Source organism: Amia ocellicauda, chromosome 12, assembly GCF_036373705.1.
Source record: "Amia ocellicauda isolate fAmiCal2 chromosome 12, fAmiCal2.hap1, whole genome shotgun sequence".
Taxonomy (NCBI): domain Eukaryota; kingdom Metazoa; phylum Chordata; class Actinopteri; order Amiiformes; family Amiidae; genus Amia; species Amia ocellicauda.
Window position 1 is genome coordinate 23477721 of NC_089861.1, and position 24194 is coordinate 23501914.

General features: G+C 52.4%; 1 protein-coding gene across 5 annotated transcripts in view; it reads right to left on the bottom strand.

The window, feature by feature from the left end:
* LOC136764600 (EH domain-binding protein 1-like protein 1) overlaps positions 1-24194 on the bottom strand; it is a 39361-nt gene continuing 15167 nt past the window's right edge. For 2 of the 5 annotated variants that reach the window (XM_066718785.1, XM_066718786.1), the window contains 22 exons: positions 23784-24002; positions 23066-23284; positions 21963-22181; positions 21465-21527; positions 20365-20602; positions 17061-17531; positions 15791-16381; positions 14286-14870; positions 11635-13566; positions 9382-10875; positions 8176-8595; positions 6457-6784; positions 6164-6324; positions 5370-5418; positions 4377-4994; positions 3967-4036; positions 3148-3215; positions 2688-2808; positions 2130-2229; positions 1700-1773; positions 1298-1412; positions 1-1074 (listed from right to left, as the gene is read on the bottom strand). In XM_066718785.1, coding sequence (XP_066574882.1) covers positions 987-1074; positions 1298-1412; positions 1700-1773; positions 2130-2229; positions 2688-2808; positions 3148-3215; positions 3967-4036; positions 4377-4994; positions 5370-5418; positions 6164-6324; positions 6457-6784; positions 8176-8595; positions 9382-10875; positions 11635-13566; positions 14286-14870; positions 15791-16381; positions 17061-17531; positions 20365-20602; positions 21465-21527; positions 21963-22181; positions 23066-23284; positions 23784-24002 — 8243 coding nt within the window. In that variant the 3' untranslated portion in view covers positions 1-986. The remainder of the gene's footprint in view (positions 1075-1297; positions 1413-1699; positions 1774-2129; positions 2230-2687; positions 2809-3147; positions 3216-3966; positions 4037-4376; positions 4995-5369; positions 5419-6163; positions 6325-6456; positions 6785-8175; positions 8596-9381; positions 10876-11634; positions 13567-14285; positions 14871-15790; positions 16382-17060; positions 17532-20364; positions 20603-21464; positions 21528-21962; positions 22182-23065; positions 23285-23783; positions 24003-24194) is intronic. The other 3 variants (XM_066718787.1, XM_066718789.1, XM_066718790.1) reach the window with 3 other exon arrangements.

Sequence of the window (24194 nt, forward strand, 5' to 3'; positions counted from 1 at the left end):
TTCGGAGTAAACAAAATGGCTTTATTCCCAAACACAAATATTACAAATAGTGCAAAAACAGGAGGTTAGTAGGTAAATGAGTTGAGAAAAAAGCGTAACTTTGTCAGCGCTCTCCCACACGCAAACGCTAAACACGTACCACAGAAAAACCTCACTCGTGCACCAGAGGAGCTGGGGGGGGTTCTTGACCTTTAATCTCCATGGTAGCATCCATGGTGATGAGGGGGGTTAAAAGTTGGGCCTCCAAAACTGGGAGGGGGGTTATTTTTTTCTCTTTAAAGATGAAAAGCACAAACAACCAGTATTGAACAAAGCATAACTGAAAAATTTAAAAGAAAATTAATAAATAGGGTTTAAAAACAAATTAAAAAAAATGAACTGCCCCCCCTTCTGGGGCCTGGGAGTTGACTGAGCAGAATGACCCCCCATAACCCCAATCTCAATCCCTTCCCCCTCTCCTCGCCCCCCCAAAGCCCCAGGTTGAATGATGAATCATTCTCAATAAGTCATAGGGTGTGCTGTAGGGTCACATGACCTGTGGGGTCACATGACTCTTGCATTTTGTGAAACAGGGGCAGGAAGACATGTGGATTGAGAGATTTCACATGTTATTATAACACAAGCCCTTATCCTGTAAGAGTGCGGGCCGGGGGGGCTGTGTGGAGCGTGGTGTGAGGCCCCTGTCATCCCATTACAGTCCAAAACGCTGCTCCACAAGGGGGCAGAGGCCGAGGGTGTGGACTGGGCGGAGTGTGTCTGAAACGTGTGCCTGCTGGATCGGACTGGACAGGCCTGGGAGCTGAGGCTGGGGGGTTGGGGGCGGGTGTTGCTGTTGAGGCAGTGGAAGACATTGCTGTGTTGTGCAGTCTGGTCTGGATGGCGCCGGGGGGGAGGGGTGCTTGGGTGCCAGGCTCTTGTGGGGAGACAGGGTGTAGGGGTTGGCACGGTTGGCACCCCAGTGTGGAAACACCCTGACCTCAGTCCCTTCACTGCAGAACACACTTCTCCTTGCGGCTGAATTTCCGGCGCCGCTGCTCCAGCCCCCTCTCCAGCCTGGCGTCCTCCTCCAGGGCCCTGCAGGGACAGAGAGGCCACAGTTAGCACAGCCTGGACTATAGTCTAGTATAGGGGCCAGACTGGAGCCAGCGCTGTGGGGACTATAGTATAGTATAGGGGCCAGACTGGAGCCAGCGCTGTGGGGACTATAGTATAGTATAGGGCCCAGACTGGAGCCAGCGCTGTGGGGACTATAGTAGAAGGTCTACAGGGCCAAGAGTGGCCAGGCGGCAGTCCCTACCCTCTCTCCTTGGCATCCATGTCCCTCACCAGCTCGTCCCTCTTGTTAACCAGTGAGATGAGTTCCTGCAGCAGCAGCTGCTCCCTGTGCTGCTGGGCTGTAGTCTTCTGCCACTCTGGGAGAGAGAGAGGGATGAGAGGGAGGGAGAGATGGGAGAGAGAGTCAATAACAATGCAGCACCACAGCAAAACAACAATGGGCCACATTTAACCTTACGTCTGAACAGGTGTGTCTATACAGTACAGTACAGGGCCCCAGTCAGTGTGTGAGCCCAGGTGTGTCTATAAAGTACAGTACAGGTGCCCCAGTCAGTGTGTGGCCCCAGTTGTGTCTATACAGTACAGTACAGGGGACCCAGTCAGTACAGGGTCTATGTGGGAGAGGAAGCTCAGAGTCAGTTACCTTCCACAGACATCATGGCTCGCAGCTCTCTGTTCAGCAGCTCAAATCTCCTCTCAAGGTCCTGCTCTTCTTGACTGAGAGAGGGATAGAGATTTTTTTTCATGTATATATGTACGTATGTATACTATGTATGTATGTTCATTTCTTTAGTTGTTTTTGATCTCCTCCTCATGAAATATATATTTTCTTTCTTTTTCTCACCGTGTTTATAAATACAGACATCTTATCCGAAATCTTGTTTGTTACTATTATATCATGAATGAATGCCTTTTTAAAGCATGCTAATGGTATGATTAATCATCTGTGTATTATACACATGACAGCCACACCGCCGAGCTGCCAGTCAAGCTCAGCTGAATTGAAGCGCATTGGACTAAGAGGTGAGAGGTGTGTTTGTCGTGTTTGTGACGGGGGGGGGTGGGGGTCTCACAGCAGTTGCAGGTGGTCCTGGCGTCGGATCAGCGCGTTCTTCTTGTTGACCAGCGTGAACCACTCCTGGATCAGCTGCTCCTCCTCCACTCGATTACTTCCTGTAAGGCAGGGGTCAGGAGGTGAGAGGTCAGAGAGGGTGATCGGCAGCAGGACCCACAGTCAGTCAGAGCCTTATGTAACTCGCTACAGTACTGACCCTACTGTTGAAGCCATGTGAACAGGCCTCCTCTGTTTCTAGACAAGATAAGAATGTGCAGATACAGAAGGTAGTGAGACGGGTTCGGGAAATGTATCTGCTTAATGCACCTCTAAATGTCAGTTCTCACAGTGATAAGAAATGCCTTTTGAATTATGCTTTTGTTTGTTACTCTATATAAGCTGCTGGGTCCTGCCTGTGTGCAGAGAGATCTGGAACTGCAAAGGGAAACTCTGTCAGACTGCTTTATGATTTCTCTCCCCTACTCTCACCCCCACCTTTCTCTCTCTCTCTCTCTCTCTCTCTCTCCTTCTCTCCTTCCCTCTCTCCCTCTCTCTCTCTCTCTACTCCCTCTCTCACCAGACTCCATCAGCTGTCTCAGTCTGGTCTCCACCAGCGCCGCCCGGCTGTCGATGTGCCTCTGCTCGTTCTCCAGAGCCTGGATCTCACTCAGCACGTACTGACTGGTGTCTTTCAGCCTCTGAGCACACACGGGGACAGACAGAGAGACAGGGACGGACGCAGAGGGGGAGAGAAAAAGTAGAGGGACACACAGAGAGAGACACACAGAACCAGAGATAGAGGTTAGGAATAGTCTGTTCAGGATATAAAATCATGTCCTCTCATAATAATATTAATAATAATAATACCAATAAAAGACAAAACACATAATCAAGAGTTAGACTATCATGTAAACAGGGATAGAAAATCTACAGATTGCATCGTGTGGCTTTACCAAAAATAATAATACAACCAAACAACTACTGAAATTGAGAGTCCAGATGTCGTGTCAACGGGTTAGAAAACCTCCTTCACTCACCAGGTTCTCGTCCTCTGCTTGTCTGGGCTCCTCTCTGGGCTGTGTGGGCGAGGGGGGGCTCTTTGCGTCTGCAGACACACAACACCTGCTGTGAGGGAACTTATTTTTCTTTTTTAGTGCTTTCCTGGCTGAGCCATCGCAGCATTGTGTGAGGTTACAGTTAGGTTGCAGTTTGCGGTAGTTTGGTATTTTGGTCTTGGCAGACGTGTGCGGTTCCAGAGGGGGACGATATTCTACATGCCGATTATCTAATTGCGTGGCAAACAGAGAGCGTTCATGACTCCGTGAGTGTCAGATATTGTGCCATATTTCTCCTCACATCGTCTGTGTCAGAACTGCAATGCAACCAAATCATAGCCTCCACACAACGCTACCGGAACGCAGTGCGTCAGCTGGGAGGGGGCTGCCCTTCCACAGGGGCTTAAAGTGATGCATCTCAATGGGTAAGGGATGAATTAAAACAGCAGTGTCACACAGACCAGTCCTGAGCCTTTTTGTCCAGATGGGCTTGCTGTATTTCTTTTTCCCCTTGGAACCTGGGTTTGGCTCAAAGGGGTACGGCAAGCCCATCTGGACAAAAAGGCTCAGGACTGGTCTGTGTGACATTGCTGAAGTAATTTGGCCCCACCCCACTGGTCACTCCCAGCACGTCATGGGGCTTGACTAAGGAATATGCTCAGTGAGAAATGTTCCCCAATACAAACACTCTCATGATGCCCCCTATGGATGCAGATATCTTGAAAACTGGAGTCACTATGAGTGAAATTAGAGGTTCTTCCATGTTTTGGAAGTGCCCCCCCACTTCTCTCTCCCTCCTACCTGGGTCCTGGCCATCTCTGGGCATGGCGGGGCTGGGCTTTGTCCGACTGTCCACTGGGGCTGCAGACACCTGTACATTAGAGCACACAAGACCTCTTAAGTGACAGGGACCAGGGACACAGAGAGGCCAACCCAGTGTGGGATACAATAGTTCCCAGTGTACAAAACTCCCCAGGCTGAGTTCCACTCATGTTTTAATGATGAAAATAAAGACACATTATGTCTGACATGGGAGCAGAAGTCAACTTGGGCCCCCATGGCCCCCAACAGACAGCAGTGCAGCCCGAATCGGCTCAGATGCCACTGGAACTAACATGGGCTACGCATTCTGAGTTGATTCACAATAATGTATTGACTTCAACAGCTGGAAACCATTTTTAAGCTCCCATTCTCTCTCATTACCCCCTCACCTCTGCGACGGGCGCTGCGGTAGCGTCGGACCCATCGCCCTCGTCCACGGACTGGGAGGACTCGCTCTTGAGCCGCGATCTCCTCTTCTTCACCAGGTCGGCGTCCCGGACGTGGGCGAAGGTGGACTTGGCAGCGGTGGCGTGGGGGCGGGGCGGAGCGATCGGGGTTCCCCCTCCCTGGCTGCCGGCCGAGCTCCTGCGCAGGGCCCCCTCCCCCTCCTGGCTCTCAGCCCTCTGGAGCGCGCGCTTGGGCCGGGGGGGCGGCACCAGCTCACCGTTGGGCCGGCTGGGGGTCTCTCCTCGCTCCTTCTCCCTCTCCTTCTCCCTTCCCTTCTCCCTCTCCAGGGCCCCCTCCTGCAGCTTCTGGGCGTAGAAGCGGGCGGCCGCGCTGTCCTCGGGCCGGCCAGACGGCTCGCTCTCGGGGGGTGGCCCCACGCCGTACGTGGTGTTCTGGTTGTTGTGCTCGATCTGCAGGACGCTGAGCTCCTGGCCAGTGAAGTGGGTGCGGATCTGGCACAGGTAGGTCATCACAATGAGCCGGTCCGGCACCGAGAGCAGCACCATGTCCGCCGGCTCCAGCAGCCGCGAGATCCCCAGGGCCGCGAAGCCATCAAACGCCTGGGGGAGAGAGAGGGATGAGGGGAAGAGAGAAGAGATGAAGGTGAGAGGGAGAGGGAAGAGGAGAGATGAGGGAGGAGAAACACAGTGAAAGAGAGAGGCAGGGAAGGGCAGAGAGCAATGGAGAGAGGTGGATAGGGGGAGAGAGGGAGAGAGAGAGAAATGGAGAGAGATACTCGTCATATAACTCACTGTATTTTTGTACCCTATCTAAGTTTTGCATTCTTTAATTAAGGATTGATATTGAACACTGTATTAGCTTATTTAATTTGTTATCCACTTTGAGTGTTTTGTCCGGGGTATGGGCAGAAATATTTAAAATAACAATAATGGTCACCTGGGTGCATTGTGGGTAGTGGAAATTGTCACACTTACCTTCTTGTTGTTGAACTTAATATCATACGGGTCCAAGGCGTTGTAGTCACTGTACAGGAAAAGGAAAACAAAATAATAAACATTTGTGATTCTTCACTGTGTATACAAAATAATAAATATACAAGTATTTACAGGTTATTGTGTCACAATTTGCAGGATAATCAATCAGCCGAAGCTGCTAAGAACTGTGCTGAACCAAGAACATAGGGAGAGGGTGGAGTATAGCTTTTGGTCACTAGAGGGCAGTAGGTACTCATAGACAATGAGTATTAATGAAGTAATTAATATGGAATGAAAGCAAGCAGAATGGTGGGCTGCCAGGAATAGTTATAAAAAACAACAACAATAATAATAATAATAGTTTCATTTTTGGTTTAAAATAATTGTTGGAGGCATCCTTTAATTGTGGCATGGGACATATACCTGAGCTCCCCCTGTACCTATTTGTATTTTGTTTGGCCCTCTGCTACACCCTACAGATTTTATGGTTAATTGTTATAATTACTTGACTTAACAATTGTTACAAGTTATGACAATTTTTTATTTCATTTAGGGGAGCACTCTAGGTAAAGTACCTTGCTCAAGGGTACAACAGCAGTTTCCCCACCTAGGATTGAACCCCCTCAGCTCCAAAGTCCAGAGCCCTAACCATTACTCCACACTACCAATTGTGTCATGTATTACAGTCTCCTAAGGTTGGCTGAATGCAAATGTGGGTGGAAGAGAGGTTTTGTACACTAGGGAACTATTGTGCCTTGGAAGAGGGCGGTGGGGGGACAGGGGATGGTACCCACATCTTGTCCGGGTGGAAGTGGTGCAGGATGGCACAGAAGGCCAGGCCGTTCCTCCAGGACGTGCTGAAGTTGGTGACCTTGACTGCCCGGTACCCGCGGGTCACCTCCTGGCACCACTCCAGCAGGGACTGACTGGAGCTCACCAGTCCTGGACTGGGCATCTACCCAGAGAGAGAGAGAGAGAGAGAGATGTAGGTGTTTTGGACGTAGGTGTGATGATACTTTCCAAATTACAGAGAACAAAGGAGAGGAGGCTCTAAAACATAACAAACGAGGAGTTAGAGAGGGCATACCACCTGGGGGTCCACAGTTGGCCCCCGCTCCTCTTCCACAATGCCTCTCTCCTGGGGTACATCATCCGGTTTGACCGTGGGAGTGGGCAGGTTCCTCCTTTTGGAGCGCCTTGGGGGGACGAGTTCGTTGGCTGGGGTGGCGGGGGCCGCTCCATTGGGCTGGGGGCGGGAGGACGGCGGGCAGGTCTTCTCAGGGGTCCCAGCGAGAGACGTCTGGGAGGAGTCGGGTGAGGGGGCGCTGTCATCAGACAAGGAGGCACTCAGCCTCTTTTTTAGGCGGGGGGCGGGGACAGGGGCTGGGGGCGGGGCTGGCTTTGGCTGTTCCGACCTGGATGGAGATGGGGAGAGGGAGAGAATAAATTCCTAGAAAAACACAGGCACATGATGGTCCCTACATCACTTTGCTAATCCTAATTATTTTCTTACCCATTACAGAATAAACACATTGCACAAGACAGTACAAGTGTCAAGAGGCAGGGCAAGATGCTGGGGGAGGTCAAACAGAAGCCGAAATGTCTTTGCACAGTTCAGTCTATACAGTGTTCGAAATGAAACATGAAATAGAGTACGTTTCAAGCAGCAGCAGCAGCAGCAGCAGCAGCAGGAGCCGGCATTGGCAAGTCACTCTGAGGGCACAATATAAATGTCTCCTGCACTCTTGTGCTGCTGTCCAGTGTTCCTAAGAGCTGTATCTCTGCAGCTTCCATCACATAACCTGGCTGCCTGAGAGCCACACGAACAAGCAGAGCTACTCTACCATGTGAGACAGCTGCCGAAAGGGTCCATGTTCTCTAACACATGAAGAAGAACAAGAACAAGAAGAAAGAGGAAGAGAAGGAGAATGAGAAGAAGTAGGAGAAGAAAAATTAGAAGAAAAAAGGGGAAGAAGAAGGAGAAAGAGAAGGAGGACAAGGAGAGAAGGAGAAGAAAAATGAGAAGGAGAAGGGGATGAAAGGAAAAAAGGAGTTGAATTAAAAGAAGTAGAAGGAGAAAGAGAAGGGTGGAGAAGAGAAGACGAAAAAGCTATTCTATCCTTCCTTAATCACCATTTTTAAAAACACACATTTCAGAGAAATCATAGTAGAAACCGATCTACACTTACACATGGCAAAGATTTAAAAACTTCAATGACTTTCTGAAACCACAGTGACCCACATGAAAGCTAGAGTGCATTCTTTTAATTTATTCAAAATCTGACGGAAAAGTGCTGCATATCGCTTGGTGCCATAGAAGTGGAAAACTGTGGAAAACTGCCTACATAAAAACCTTGCTGCCTGAAAATCATAAACAGCTCACCAAATGATTGCTACAGATACTAACAGTGCACCGGGGATTGGTTTATTCATCAAACCATTTCAGTTACTTATGTTTTGCTGACCCCTGTAGTTTCAGAACCGAAATCTTAGAAGACACATTAGGACACAGTGCTCCACGCTAATGAGGATTTGAAAGAGGCGACTGAGCAAGAGGTGCGTTCAGTCAGGTAGAACAGTGGGATTTCATTCTCCATTCTGAGCGCAGTTTCCCACAGATGAGGACGTATCGAACGCAGGTGGCCCCTGAGGACAACAGTGAGGCATGGACAGATTATCTCTATTTTATGAGAAAATTAAATGGTTTCATGGGGGAAAAAATCACTGTCTTTTTGGACTGCGGTACCGTGACTTCAATCATGCACTGTGCTGAGTGGTGCTGAGAGCTGGGTGCTCTCACACTTACCCCATCTCCAGGGTGCCCACTGCCTTTTCCACTGTGCCCACAGGCTTCTCCCCCTGCCCCACCCCAGAGCCCACCTCCTCCATCACAACCTCCAATCCGGGCCCTGGCTCAGCCTTCTGATTCTGCTCATCGAGAGGCAGGCCTGAGGTGGCCAATAAAAACTGTTCTGGGTTGGAGGGGGGGGTCTGTTCCTGGGCCTGGGTCTCCTGAGCAGGACTGCAGAGGGGCTCAGAGGGGAAAGTCTGGGGCAGAACAGAGGGAGGGGGTGGGGGGGTAACTGAGCTCTCCAGGGCGACATCTATGTCTCTGTCCACTCTGGCCTCCATCTGGATTCCCTCTGATCTGGGCTGCGGTGTGGACACTAGGACACTGGCTGCTCCTGGGCCAGGGGGCGGCAGTGAGGCAGCCACAATCTCAGGGCTGAAGGACAGGGAGATTGGGGTCAGCGATCAGGAGTCAGGAGTCAAGGGGCAGGCACTGTCACACAGAGCGCAAAGCAGAGAGAAGCAGCCACACAACAGAGTATCACTGAGGAGACTGCCAGGACCACTGACACTGAACCACAACTGACCAGCACTGTGAGGAGAACCCATTCAAATCAACCACAGGCTAAAATATCCATCTGCCTGACTCTCGTGAGAGCCCACATCCACCCTCACTCCCAGCATGCCGAGCCACAGCAATGGACCAACAGACGGCTCAAAGCCAGTGAGACTGGTGCTGCAGCCCTCGCTGACAGCCTCCAGCAGCACACTGCCCATCACTGAGCACAGAGCCATGCGGTGAGAGCCTCCACACCTGGGCTCACCAGAAAGGGGCTACACTGACACTGAGATCCAGACACAAGAACAAGACAGACAGTGGCTGGTGTAGTGTAAGAGAGGGGGCTCCACACTGTCAGAGTGTACTAGAGACGGGTATACTGGGGGAACCATTGGCACAATGCAGGGTAGAGGGTGAAGCTCAGAAGCAGCAAATTGTGTGAGGTGTGCTATGGAATGTGTTGGACTAGGCTGGACACAATGGTGAGGCAAAGAGGGGGATGAGCAGAGAAGGACGACAGACAGCATAGAGCACACTACAACACCACCTGGGCAACACAGACAGACATAAGCCAGTGGTGCAGATTGATTCATCACTGACTCTGAAGGCCCAAGCCATGCTGGAGAGATGGGTGCTGAGAACTGGGCTCCCTCCCACACTTACCCCCTTACTGCTGCTTCCACTGGACCCACAGGCTCCTCCTCCCGCCCCGCCCCAGAGCCCGCCTCCTCCATCACATCCTCCAATCCTGACATGACCTTCAACTCCAGGTACTTCTCATTAGCTGCCTCATCAAATGCAAAACTTGTCTTGGCCAACGACAGAGTGTCATCCTGGGAGGGGCTCTGCTCCTGGGGAAGAGCACAGGTGGCCTCAGGGGGGATAGTCTGGGGCAGTGCAGTCGTAGGGGACGAGGGTGTCACAGGGCTCTCCTCCATCACCGTCTCCAATACTGACAAAGACTCCTCTATTTCCTTCTCATTGGCTGTCCCATCCAGAACTGGTCCTGCTTCAGCCAATGGCAGCTTGTCTCCCTGGGACTGGTTCTGCTCCTGGGATGGTGTCTCCTGGGCAGGAGTGCAGGGGGCCTCAGGGGGGACAGTCTGATGCAGTATAGAGGGAGAGGGTGGAAAGGTCACTGGGCTCTCCTCCTTCACTGCTTCTAACCCTATCAGTTCTGGCAACAAATTGTCCATTGGTTCCATTTTATTGGCTCCCTTGTCTACAGCAGAGTCTGATTCAGCCAACGGCAGCTTGTCTTCCTGGGAGAGACTCTGCTCCTGGGCTGGGGTCTCCTGGGCAGGAGTGCAGGGGCCTTTGATCAGGAAACTCTGGGGCAGTGCAGACATAGAGGGCGGTGGGGTCACAGGGCTCTCCTCCATCACACCCTCCAGTACTGACAAACACTCCTCTTTTTCCTTCTCAGTGGCTGTCCCATCCAGAACTAGTCCTGCTTCAGTCAATGGCAGCTTGTCTTCCAGAGTGGGGCTCTGCTCCTGGGCAGAAGCACAGGGGTCCTCAGGGGCGATAGTCTGGTGCAGTGCAGAGGGAGAGGGTGGGGAGGTCTCTGGGCTCTCCTCCTTCACAGCCTCTAATACTGACACCAAATCTGCCTTTGTCTCCTTCTCGTTGACTTCCTCATCAAGAGCAGAGCCTGATTCAGCCAATGGCAGCATGTTTTCCTGAGAGGGGCTCTGTTTGTGGGCAGGGGCACAGGGGCCTTCAGTCAGGAAACTCTGCGGTTGTGCAGAGAGAGGGGGAGGGGATGGGGGAGTCACAGGGCTCTTCTCCATCACATCCTCCAATACTGACAAAAACTCCTCCTTTTCCTTCTCATTGTCTGTCGCATCCAGATCAGGTCCCGTTTCAGTCAATGACAGTTTGTTTTCCTGGGAGGGGCTCTGATTCTGTGCAGGAGCGCAGGGAGCCTCGGATGGGACAAGCAGGGGCAGTGCATATGGAGAGGGTGGGGCAGCCTCTGGGATCTTTGGGCTGGCGCCTGTGCGTCTGTCTGCTCTTTCCACCCTGTCCTGGGCTGCGGCCTCCACTGGCTTCTCCTCCATCTGGGCTCCGTCTGATCTGGGCTGTGCTGTGGACACTGGGACACCAGCTGCTCCTGGGCCAGGGGGCGGCAGTGCAGCAGCCACAATCTCAGGGCTGAGGGACAGGGAGATGGAGGGTCAGGGGTCAGGGGTGAGAGGTCAGAGGAAAACTGCCAGGTATACTGACACTGAACCACAACTTGACAGCACAGTGTAGAGGAACCACTCAAACACAATGCTCCTATTGGATAATGTCACACAGCCGGATGCTGGGGTGGTCTCTCCACTAACAGCCCCTGTGGGCCCCACTTGTGCACGTCAACCACATCCACAACCAACAAACCAAAACACAACTGAGCGGCACTCTGAGGAGGGACGAATCAAACACAAATCTCCTGACTGGCGTCTTGCTACAAGCACTGTGGAAAACACTGGCATTGACGATTATGGTCTGCAGGAGGCTGGTATATTGCAGAGTCATAGGCAATCGTATAGAGCAGCTAGATGAATCACAGCAAAACGCAGCACAGGTGTGAGAGGGGCAGTAGCAGAACAAAGTCTTCAAGCAGCAGGAATCAGTGCTAGCAAGGTCATCCAGCTTAGTGGCCAAGCATCAGTTGACAGGAAGCATGCTAGGGCTACTGTCAGAAGCAGGACAGAGCCAGAGATAAACTGGGTTATAACACCACACAGCTGTTCAATACTGGACCCTGTGGAAAAGCACAGGGAGAGCTGGACAGTGCAGGGCAACACAGAGCACAACCTCAGTGGCCCTGTAGGCCCAAGCCATGCTGGAGAGATGGGTGCTGAGAGCGGGGTGCCATCCCACACTTACCCCCTGTCCAGGGTGCCCACCGCTGCCTCCCACACTTACCCCCTTACTGCTGCTTCCACTGGACCCACAGACTCCTCCTCCTGCCCCCCCCCAGGGCCCGCCTCCTCCTCCATCACATCCTCCAATCCTGGCATGACCTTCAACTCCAGGTTCCTCTCATTGCCTGCCTCATCAAATGCAAAACTTGTCTTGGCCAGAAACAGCATGTAATCCTGTGAGGGACTCTGATCCTGGGCAGGAGCACAGAGGGCCTCAGGGGGGGTAGTCAGGGGCAGTGCAGAGGGAGGGGGTGGGGGGGCCACTAGCCTCTCCTCCTTCACAGCCTCCAATACTGACACCAAATCTGCCTTCGGCTCCTTCTTGTTGGCTTCCTCATCCAGGGCAGGGCCCGATTCAGCCAATGGCGGCATGTCTTCCTGAGAGGTGCTCTTATCCTGGGCTGGGATCTCCTGGGCAAGAGTGCAGGTGCCTTCAGTCTGGAAACTCTGGGACAGTACAGAAGGAGGTGGTGGTGGAGTCACAGTGCTCTCCTCCTTCACAGCCTCCAATATTGACAAAGAATCCTCTTTTTCCTTCTCAGTGGCTATCCCATCCAGAACTGGTCCTGCTTCAGCCAATGGCAGCTTGTCTCCCTGGGAGTTGCTCTGCTCCTGGGATGACATCTCCTGGGCAGGATTGCAGGGGGCCTCAGGGGGGACAGTCTGAGGTACTACAGAGGGAGAGAGTGGTAAGGTCACTGGGCTCTCCTCCTTCACTCCCTCTAACCCTATCAGTTCTGGCAACAAATTATCCATTAGTTCAATTTTATTGGCTCCTTCGTGTACAGCAGAGTCTGATTCAGTCAATGGCAGCTTGTCTTTCTGGGAGAGACTGTGCTCCTGGGCTGGGGTCTCCTGGGCAGGAGCAGAGGGGTCTTTGATCAGGAAACTCTGGGGCAGTGCAGACATAGAAGGCGGTGGGGTCACAGGGCTCTCCTCCATCACACCCTCCAGCATTGACAAATACTCCTCTTTTTCCTTCTCAGTGGCTGTCCCATCCAGAACTGGTCCTGCTTCAGTCAATGGCAGCTTGTCTTTCAGGGTGGGGTTCTGCTCCTGGGCAGGAGCACAGGGGGCCTCAGGAGGAATAAATTGGGGCAGTACAGAGGGAGGGGGTGGGGGAGTCACAGTACTCTCCTCCTTCACAGCCTCCAATGCTGACAAAGAATCCTCTATTTCCTTCTCATTGGTTGTCCCATCCAGAACAGGTCCTGCTTCATCCAATGGCAGCTTGTCTCCCTGGGAGGGGCTCTGCTCCTGGGACGACATCTCCTGGGCAGGATTGCAGGGGTCCTCAGGGGCAATAGTCTGGTGCAGTGCAGAGGGAGTAGGTGGGGAGGTATCTGGGCTGTCCTCCTTCACAGCTTCCAATACTGACACCAAATCTGCCTTTGGCTCCTTCTTGTTGACTTCCTCATCAAGAGCAGAGCCCGATTCAGCCAATGGCAGCATGTTTTCCTGAGAGGGGCTCTGTTTGTGGGCAGGGGCACAGGGGCCTTCAGTCAGGAAAATCTGCGGTTGTGCAGAGAGAGGGGGAGGGGATGGGGGAGTCACAGGGCTCTTCTCCATCACATCCTCCAATACTGACAAAGACTCCTCCTTTTCCTTCTCATTGGCTGACGCATCCAGATCAGGTCCCGTTTTAGTCAATGATAGCTTGTCTTCCTGGGAGGCGCTCTGATTCTGTGCAGGAGCGCAAGGGGCCTCGGATGGGACAAGCAGGGGCAATGCATATGGAGGGGGTGGGGCAGCCTCTGGGATCTTTGGGCTGGCGCCTGTGCGTCTGTCTGCTCTTTCCACCCTGTCCTGGGCTGCGGCCTCCACTGGCTTCTCCTCCATCTGGGCTCCGTCTGATCTGGGCTGTGCTGTGGACACTGGGACACCAGCTGCTCCTGGGCCAGGGGGCGGCAGTGCAGCAGCCACAATCTCAGGGCTGAGGGACAGGGAGATGGAGGGTCAGGGGTCAGGGGTGAGAGGTCAGAGGAAAACTGCCAGGTATACTGACACTGAACCACAACTTGACAGCACAGTGTAGAGGAACCACTCAAACACAATGCTCCTATTGGATAATGTCACACAGCCGGATGCTGGGGTGGTCTCTCCACTAACAGCCCCTGTGGGCCCCACTTGTGCACGTCAACCACATCCACAACCAACAAACCAAAACACAACTGAGCGGCACTCTGAGGAGGGACGAATCAAACACAAATCTCCTGACTGGCGTCTTGCTACAAGCACTGTGGAAAACACTGGCATTGACGATTATGGTCTGCAGGAGGCTGGTATATTGCAGAGTCATAGGCAATCGTATAGAGCAGCTAGATGAATCACAGCAAAACGCAGCACAGGTGTGAGAGGGGCAGTAGCAGAACAAAGTCTTCAAGCAGCAGGAATCAGTGCTAGCAAGGTCATCCAGCTTAGTGGCCAAGCATCAGTTGACAGGAAGCATGCTAGGGCTACTGTCAGAAGCAGGACAGAGCCAGAGATAAACTGGGTTATAACACCACACAGCTGTTCAATACTGGACCCTGTGGAAAAGCACAGGGAGAGCTGGACAGTGCAGGGCAACACAGAGCACAACCTCAGTGGCCCTGTAGGCCCAAGCCATGCTGGAGAGATGGGTGCTGAGAGCGGAGGCCATCCCACACTTACCCCCTGTCCAGGGTGCCCACCGCTGCCTCCACTGGACCCACGGGCTCCTCCTCCTGCCCCGCCCCAGGGCCCACCTCCTCCATCACATCCTCCAATCCTGGCATGACCTTCAACTCCAGGTTTCTCTCATCAAATGCAAAACTTGTCTTGCCCAATGGCAGCCTCTCATCCAGAGAGGGACTCTGCTCCTGGGCTGTCCCATCCAGAACAGGTCCTGCTTCAGTTAATGGCAGATTGTCTTCCAGAGTGGGGCTCTGCTCCTGGGCAGGAGCACAGGGGGCCTCAGGGGGAACAGAACAGAACAGGGGCACTACAGAGGGAGTAGGTGGGGAGGTCCCTGGGCTCTCCTCCTTTACAGCCTCCGATACTGACAAAGACTCCTCTTTTTCCTTCTCATTGGCTGTCCCATCCAGAACTTGTCCTGTTTCAGCCAATGTCAGCTTGTCCTCCTGGGAGGGTCTCAGATCCTGGACAGGAGCGCAGGGGGCCTCGGGGGGGATAATCAGAGGCAGTGCATATAGAGTGGGCGGGGCTGTCTCTGGGCTCTCTGGGGTGGCATCTGTGTGTCTGTCTGCTCTTTCCACCCTGTCAGTGATCAGGGGTGAGAGGTCAGAGGAAAACTGCCAGGTAAACTGAACCACAACTGAACTGCACAATGAACCATTCAAATGCAATTCTCCCAGCCTGCTTCCTCAACACACCTGGATGGTGGGTTGGCATTATCACTATCAGCCACGTCACTCACATTCATGCAAGTCTACCGAAACCAGCAATACCGGTTGACTGACTTCCTTCATGCTGTCTCAGTCATGCCTCTGGAGAAGCCACGTCAACCTGGGCTCATAGCATACTGATCCACAGCAATGGAACAATCAGAGCCAGAGAGATGCAGATGGGCTCACTGGTGCTGCAGCCCTTGCTGACAGCCTCAAGCAGCACACTGCCCATCACTGTACTCAGAGCCATGCAGTGATCCCCCCCCACCACACACACACACACATACACACACACACACTCTGGACTCACCAGAGAGAGGCCACACTGACACTGAGATCCAGACACAACAAGAAGTCAGACAGAGGCTGTCATGGACAGGTGTAGTGTAAGAGAGGGGTCTCCAGACTGGGAGAGTGTATCACAGACTGGTCTAGTGTACTGGAGACTGGTAGGGGAGTGAGATGTGTTATGTGTACTGCGTTCAGTCTCCCAGAATCAGTGGTGACAATGTAGTCCAGTGCAGGTGGCAGGGGCAGCAGGCAGCAGTGGGGTGAAGCCATTGTAAAGAGCAGGACAGAAACAGGGCGTTCTACTTCATTGGGCACTAGAGTAGAGCACAGGGAGACCTGGGCAGACCACACAGGGAACAAAGCAAAGGACAGAGCACGACCCACACAACGCAGCAACACAGACATAAGCCACTGGTGCGGATTGATTCGTCACTGGCTGCGCAGGGCCAAGCCATGCTGGAGAGTGGTGCTGAGAGCTGGGTGGCCTCCCACACTTACCCCCTGTCCAGGACCCCCACCGCTACCTCCACAGGGCCCATGTGCTCCTCCTTCTTCTGCCCCGCCCCAGAGCCCGCTTCCTCTGTCACGGCCTCAGATCCTGGGAAGGTCATGACCACTTCTACCTTTTCATTGGCTCCCTCATCCAGAGCAGGGCCCGATTCCACTAACGGCAGCTTGTCTTCCTGCAAGGGGGACTGCTCCTGGGCAGGAGCCCGGGGGGGCTTGGTGGGGACAGTCTGGGGCAGTGCAGAGGGTGGGGAGGCCACTGGGCTCTCTGGGGTGGCATCTGTGTGTCTGTCTGCCCTGTCCTGGACTGGAGCTGCAATGGGAGCCTCCACTGGCTTCTCCTCCACTGGCTTCTCCTCCACTGGCTTCTCCTCCACTGGCTTCTCCTCCATGGGCTTCTCCTCCATGGGCTTCTCCTCCATGGGCTTCTCCTCCATGGGCTTCTCCTCCACTGGCTTCTCCTCCACTGGCTTCTCCTCCTTCTGGACTCCCTCCGATCTGGGCTGCTGTTTGGACAAGCCATCTGGGACATCGGCTGCTCCTGGGCCAGGGGCCTGCAGCACGGGGGCCATAATCTCAGGGCTGAGGGACAGGGACAGGGAGAGTAAGGGGACAGTGTACAGGAGAAGGGTTAAAGCAGAGGACGATGGAACAGAGAAGAACAGAGGTGCAAGAAGTGATAGAAGCACCAATACTGCAACTGAAGAAGAGTGTAGGACAGCAAAGACAACAAACACAACGTCAGGTGAGCCGGTGAAGTGGAAATGGTGGTGAGGCAGCATGTGAAAGAAAGATGAGTGAAGACTGAAGGAAGCTAAGTGGCATTTCTGTGGCGAGGTCTGCAATTGAAAGGGACACTGGGGACGCAGCCACAGTGGTCTAGAAGAACATAAACAGGCTGACCTGGCAAAGCTGGAATCTTGGGTCCAGTCTTATTTCAGACTGGTCACAGCTTCTGCAACTAGTGATTCCCCCAAGTGAGAAGTCTCACACACACACATGCAAACACCCAAGCCCCACCCAAACCCTTCCCCCCCACCTTGTCCGATGACCAGGGTGGAGGCCTCCCCTAAGCTCGTGCCCTGCTGTATCTGGCGAGTGTCTATGTGTGCTCGAGGAGGGAACAGGCCCAGAGGGGGAGAGGGAGAGTGTGTTTGAGAGATGTAGGTGAGAGAGGATGCTAGAGGTGGGCTGTCAGTGTCTGCGGTGAGAGAGGGGTTTCAGTGAAGCCTGTAGACGTTGTAAACACGTCCACACTTACCCGCTGTCTAGGGCGCCCACTGCTGCCTCCACTGGGCCCACCGGCTCCTCTTCCTGCCCCGCCCCCAAGCCCACCTCTTTCACAGCCTCCAGTCCTGGTGTGGTCTCCTCCACTTCTACCTTTTCATTGGCTTCCTCAACCAGAGCAGGGCTTGCTTTGGCCAATGACAGCTTGTCTCTCGGGGAGGGGCTTTGCTCCTGGCCTGGGATCTCCTGGGAAGGGGCACAGGGAGATTCGGGGGGGACAGTCTGGGGCAGTGCAGAGGGAGGGGACAGGGTGGCCACTGGGCTCTCCGGGGTGGCATCTGTGTGTCTGTCCACTCTGGCCTGGGATGGAGCCACAGGGAGAGCCTCCACTGGCTTCTCCTCCATCTGGACTCCTTCTGATCTGGGCTGCTGTGTGAACGAGCTGACTGGGACACCGGCTGCTCCAGGGCCAGGGGGCGGCAGCACGGCGGCCATAATCTCAGGGCTGATGGACAAGGAGATGGAAGGTCAGGGATCACATTCTGGAGAGAGAATCTGAATCCGCAAACAAGGCAGGGGAGTGGTGGGGTCGGAGTGCGGGGTGGTGGTAGCTGAGCAAGTGTCACACCAGGCTAGAGTCAGGCACTTAAAAATAGCATGGGCCGCAACAGCTGCACCAAGTGTATGAGGAAGCGTCATACAGAGGTAATGCACTACACATGCGTCACGGTGAGGAACGGGACAAAAATAAGCCGCGGCCCGTGGCTCTGTCACCATCTCTGTTACAATGTGATACCATTTAAGGCCCCCACGCTGCGTCCCTGTGGGGCCGGCACTGGGCATCTTAAGGGTTCAGACATGGCCCCCTCTCTCTCTCTGATTGGAAACCAGCTCTGAGCTTGCAGTTGGACCGAGCAGGCGCTCCACCAACTGCACCTGACCAAGAGGACCCGGGCCGGGTATGACAAGACACAGTGAAGATAAGAACCCAGGGGCAGACCCCAGTTAGCAGCTATTGAATGCACCGAGCAAACCAGCTATGTAAGGTACCCTCCTATGAAAATACGATGTCATCAACAGACTGACTGTGCACACAACACACTTCTTTGAAAGGAAGACACTTAAGACAAGTGACACGTCACCACAGTCGAACACAAACTCAATAGCCCCTCTCACACTAGCAGCCACTCCCCAAGGGTCCACCCTGCCCAGAATACAACATATATCATAATAGTGATATACACTCACCTAAAGGATTATTAGGAACACCATACTAATACTGTGTTTGACCCCCTTTCGCCTTCATAACTGCCTTAATTCTACATGGCATTGATTCAACACGGTGCTGAAAGCATTCTTTAGAAATGTTGGCCCATATTGATAGGATAGCATCTTGCAGTTGATGGAGATTTGTGGGATGCACATCCAGGGCATGAAGCTCCCGTTCCACCACATCCCAAAGATGCTCTATTGGGTTGAGATCTGGTGACTGTGGGGGCCAGTTTAGTACAGTGAACTCATTGTCATGTTCAAGAAACCAATTTGAAATGATTCGACCTTTGTGACATGGTGCATTATCCTGCTGGAAGTAGCCATCAGAGGATGGGTACATGGTGGTCATAAAGGGATGGACATGGTCAGAAACAATGCTCAGGTAGGCCGTGGCATTTAAACGATGCCCAATTGGCACTAAGGGGCCTAAAGTGTCCCAAGAAAACATCCCCCACACCATTACACCACCACCACCAGCCTGCACAGTGGTAACAAGGCATGATGGATCCATGTTCTCATTCTGTTTACGCCAAATTCTGACTCTACCATCTGAATGTCTCAACAGAAATCGAGACTCATCAGACCTGGCAACATTTTTCCAGTCTTCAACTGTCCAATTTTGGTGAGCTTGTGCAAATTGTAGCCTCTTTTTCCTATTTGTAGTGGAGATGAGTGGTACCTGGTGGGGTCTTCTGCTGTTGTAGCCCATCCGCCTCAAGGTTGTACGTGTTGTGGCTTCACAAATGCTTTGCTGCATACCTCGGTTGTAACGAGTGGTTATTTCAGTCAAAGTTGCTCTTCTATCAGCTTGAATCAGTCGGCCCATTCTCCTCTGACCTCTAGCATCAACAAGGCATTTTCGCCCACAGGACTGCCGCATACTGGATGTTTTTCCCTTTTCACACCATTCTTTGTAAACCCTAGAAATGGTTGTGTGTGAAAATCCCAGTAACTGAGCAGATTGTGAAATACTCAGACCGGCCCGTCTGGCACCAACAACCATGCCACGCTCAAAATTGCTTAAATCACCTTTCTTTCCCATTCAGACATTCAGTTTGGAATTCAGGAGATTGTCTTGACCAGGACCACACCCCTAAATGCATTGAAGCAACTGCCATGTGATTGGTTGGTTAGATAATTGCATTAATGAGAAATTGAACAGGTGTTCCTAATAATCCTTTAGGTGAGTGTATAGCCTAAAAAAAAAGACACTGACGCCAAGTAGAAATTGGGAGGAGGGGCTAAGAAAGTGGGTCAGAACCCAGGCTGGTGTGCCAGTGTGAAAGGGGCACCTTGAGCAGCGGTGCGATGCTACATATATTCACTGTCAATCAATTACAGCCCCAAAACTGAATGCAACAATCCAGCTAACCAACCGAGTGCCAACACTGGCCCAGCTACAAGAACTTTTATGGATTGATTTATTTTAATTGTACACACTATTTTATGAGTCACGCTGAAAAAATCCTGCCTGGTGAGTTTGTTCCCAGACCCTTTTCTTTTTACACACCAAGACATCAATCTAGACGGATGCGAAATTAGCAGGTGCCAAGAATCCTGTCTCCTTTGTCACACTGCTGGTAAAGGGAATTCACATGGTTTCAATCATCTCTGACAGCCGTTAATTTGTGTCACAGGAGACTCTTCCACCCCGAGAGCACAATCTGATTTCTTAACGTGGCCTTAAATGCATCTTCAAACTCGCCTGACTGCGTTCGGATCTCTGTATCTGAGGCGTTAAAGATTAATCACTCAGGCAAGGCACACGGAGTTAATGATTTTGTTAACAGGGTGAGGACCGAATGCTTTAGTGTGGCTGTCTGTAGAGATCACTACATTAGACTGCTGAGGACTACTTTACTGCTACTGCTTCTGGAACCCAGTGCTGTAACTGCTACTTCCACAAAAGCAACACTGTCATCACTCCGTCATGCCAAGCCATGCCAGAGAGTGGTGCAGAGAGCTGGATGCCCTCCTACACTTACCCTGAGTGCAGGGTGCCCACTGCCACCTCCCCCCGCCCCACCCCCTCTTTCACAGCATCCAATCCCGGACCTGCCTCCCACCTCTTGGCAGTGGCCAGCTCCGCCTCATCCAATCCTGTCCGTTTGGGCTGGGGGGCTGTGGAGGTGGAGGGAGGTGGGTGCTGGTTGGCGATGCTGATGCTGCCCGCCGCCCGGGGGGTCCGCTGGAGGTCCTCTGGCCGGCCCAGGCTGAGGGGGCGGGGGGGCGTTGCAGTAGGGGGCTGGGTGGTCGGTCTCAGCGTTGGGACCCACTCTTTCTCCGGACTCCTGTTCTTGGCCACTGCAGGAGGGATGGACAGGGAACTGCAGTAAGACTCATTCAGAAGTCTACAGCCTTTTCCACTCTTACCAGCACCCATCTCTCCTACAAGACATCAGACACTGGAAAGAGGCCCCGGAAAAATGGGCTTCCAGGCCCGTCTTTCATTATATCTTTCATGCTTTCGGTCCTCCCGCCATAAGGGGTCAGTGTAGCTTCCCCCACGATCAGACCCTCAGCAGTTCATGGAGGAATATTCTCCTTACTGTCTTAATGTCTTACTGTCTATTTTCACTTCTGTTATCATTATTTATTTTCTGGAGAGGGGAGGAGGAGCTGTGATCTAATGGGAAAAGACTGGATTCCAGACAGACTTGATTTTCTCTCCCCTCGTTTATTCAGCCTCTTGTTATGTGCCTATCCCTTTCTCTTTTCCGTGAAACACTTAAGTTTGTACTTGCGCTGCTCTCAATTAAAGTATTTATTACTGTTGCTGTTTGCTTTATCGCTGTTGTTGTGGTTGTTGTTTTTGTAAATATTACACCTTTATCAATTTAACCCACCATAGATAGCTTTTGTGTCTTTCTGTCTGTATTTTGTATTTTGTATTGGCCAGGAACAGTCGGTCTCCATGTCCCCAGGTTTGGCAGTGCTGCGTGCGTGAGTGGTGCCAATAAAACATTTGGAATTTGAATGTCATCCACAGTGACTCAGCTGGAATCTATCTTGGTCACTCTGTTTCACTAGAGTGTAGCAGAATGGTAATCAGTGACCAAAACACTGAGGTACAGAGGCCTACAGAGAAATATGAGCTCCAGCGCTGGAAGAAAAGCAAAAGCCAACCGACGACCAACGCCAACCCAACGGCATCTTGGACACTCACGCTGGGCAGCAGCACTGGAATCATCGTCCTCCTCTGCTAGCGTGCTCAGCTCCCTCTGAATCTCTGCAAAAAGAACAGAATGACAAACAGTCTAGTTACTTCCCGCACCGCCCACTGCTCCTCAGGATCTTTCGATGTTAGATTATAGTGGAAGGGGTCTCTCGCATCACTGAATTACTATGGCTTCTCAATGCAGTTTGTCCAGGGACCTTCTGTGTAATCTTCCCCTTGTGGTAACTGTTGGCCAGCAAAAGTGCAACTCAAGAACAGCACAGTTGTGTGCACCTACCTACACACACTGCTCTTTGGGTAATATAGTGTATTATGATCCTATTAACTTCCCCTCCCCGCCATCAGGCCTAGAATTGTACGAACCTTAACTTAACAACTGTACAGGCAGGTAGGGACAGCAGACATAAATGTCCAATGTGGACAACCCTAACTATACGTGTTTGTCCATGCTACAAAGTACCACAGGGTCGTTTGTCACACCTGTACCTGGCTGGCTGGCTGTGGGCAGGGCTGCAGGGCATGTGGGGGCAGGGGCGGGCACAGAGGTTGGACTAGGGAGGGTGCTGGGGGTGGATCTGGGCGGGGGGAGGAGGGCAGAGGGCACAGAGCCGGCAGAAGAGGGGTAGAGAGAGGAGGGACTGGCGCCCACAGCGGGAGGAGCCTGGGGGGGCCGCCACTCGTTCTTGCGGGCACCGGAGAGCGGAGCTGAGAGACAGAGATGGAGGGAGGGGGAGGTGGTGGGGGGCAAGGGACAGAGAAAAATAAAAGAGAGACAGAGAGAGGTAGGGAAGTGATATCAAACATGGCATAGCAGTGTTAAAGGAAGTACAGTATGGTTCCCCCTACTGAGATACTCTGGTTCTTCTACAGAATTTGGGACACACTGAAAATAAATAGGACTGTTCCACTTCATATAAGCGGGGAGCGCAGCGAGATGAGCAGTTTCATGAAACACTGAACTCATTCACTGCTAAGTCTCAGATAGCCCAACTCTGTAAACACCCCCCTCTCTGCTTTGTGAAAATGATCTTGTCTAAAAAGTCCCATTTCCAAATGAACTTATAAAAACAATAAAAACACTGCACAACATCCCAACAGGATATCTGGTGACACTTGGTTCATGTTTTAGCTCTGCAAGTTCCCTGTTCTAGTGTGCTTTGGTCTACATCTTGTACAGGATTTTGATCCACTGCTGAAAGCTTCTACGTATGATTTCCTCTGTCCCTACCATCCAATCAAAGCACAGAAATCTGCCAATCAGCCATTTTCAATAACTGCATGATCCAGTACTTTTGAAGATGACACTTTTACACAAGACAAGAGGTATAGGGCTGTTGGGAAATGCTGCTCTGTGATTGGCTCATGTCTTACTTGTGATTTATACTATTGTTAAGGACACCGAGCGTGTCAGATCTCTGTGATTTAATTACGAATCGGAGATGGGTGACAACTCTAATTACAGCTGTACAAGCAGGTAGAGGGGACGGAAATGAACGTCCAGAATGGACAGCCCTAAGTGATATGTCTTCATCCCTGCTACAAAATATCACAGGGACATCTGTCACCCCCGTGTGCCCCCTGGTTTGTACCTGGCTGGCTGACTGTGGGCAGGGCTGCAGGGCGGGCAGGGGCAGGGGCTGCCACAGGGGCCGGCCCAGGGAGGGTGTAGGGGGCAGGTCTGGGCAGGGGGAGGAGGGCAGAGGGTACAGCACCAGCAGAAGAGGGGTAGAGAGAGGAGGGACCAGCACCCACAGCGGGAGGAGCCTGGGTGGGGTGCCACTCATTCTTGCGGGCACCGGAGAGAAATACTAAGTGAAAAAGATGGAGGGACAGAGAGACAGGGGGGTAAGGGACAGAGAAAAATAATAGAGAGAGAGACACACAGAGACAGGGGGGGATAGAGTTAGAAAAGTGATATCATCATGGCATGGCAGTGGTAAAGGAAGTACAGTATGGTTCCTCCTACCAAGATACACTGGTGCTGCCCATCTAAATAGTACTTTTGCTCTTCATATTTAGGGGGGGAGTGGTGTATGGTGGTTTTATCCTCACAGTCAGGTTACATGAGCTAGAGTTAAATGTTTTTTTCATGGCACATATACATGAAGCACCAAACTCATTCACAGTGTCTCAGACAAGCCAACCCTGTAAACATACTCCTCTCTGCTTCATCAAAATGGTCTTGTCCGATGTCTAATGCTAAAAGTCGGGGGGGACGGAAATTAACAGAGTGGACAGCCCTAACTGATATGTCTTCATCCCTGTTACAAAGTATCACAGGGATATCTGTCCCCCTTGGCTTTGTACCTGGCTGGCTGGCTGTGGGCAGGGCTGCAGGGCGGGCAGGGACAGGGGCTGCCACAGGGGCCGGCCCAGGGAGGGTGTAGGGGGCAGGTCTGGGCGGGGGGAGAAGGGCAGAGGGCACAGCGCCGGCAGAAGAGGGGTAGAGAGAGGAGGGACCGGCACCCACAGCGGGAGAAGCCTGTGGGGGGTGCCACTCGTTCTTGCGGGCACCGGAGAGTGGAGCTGAGAGACAGAGATAGAGGGAGGGAGAGAGAGAGGGAGACAGGAAGATGGAGAACAGGAAGAGAGGGGAAGAGGACACAGAAACAGAATGTTGTAAAAAAAAAAAAAAAAAAAAAAAGAGAAGTAAAAGATTAACTTGGTAGAGAGGCAACTTTTCACTCCCAGGTTTTCCAACGTGGCACCTGTGGACCC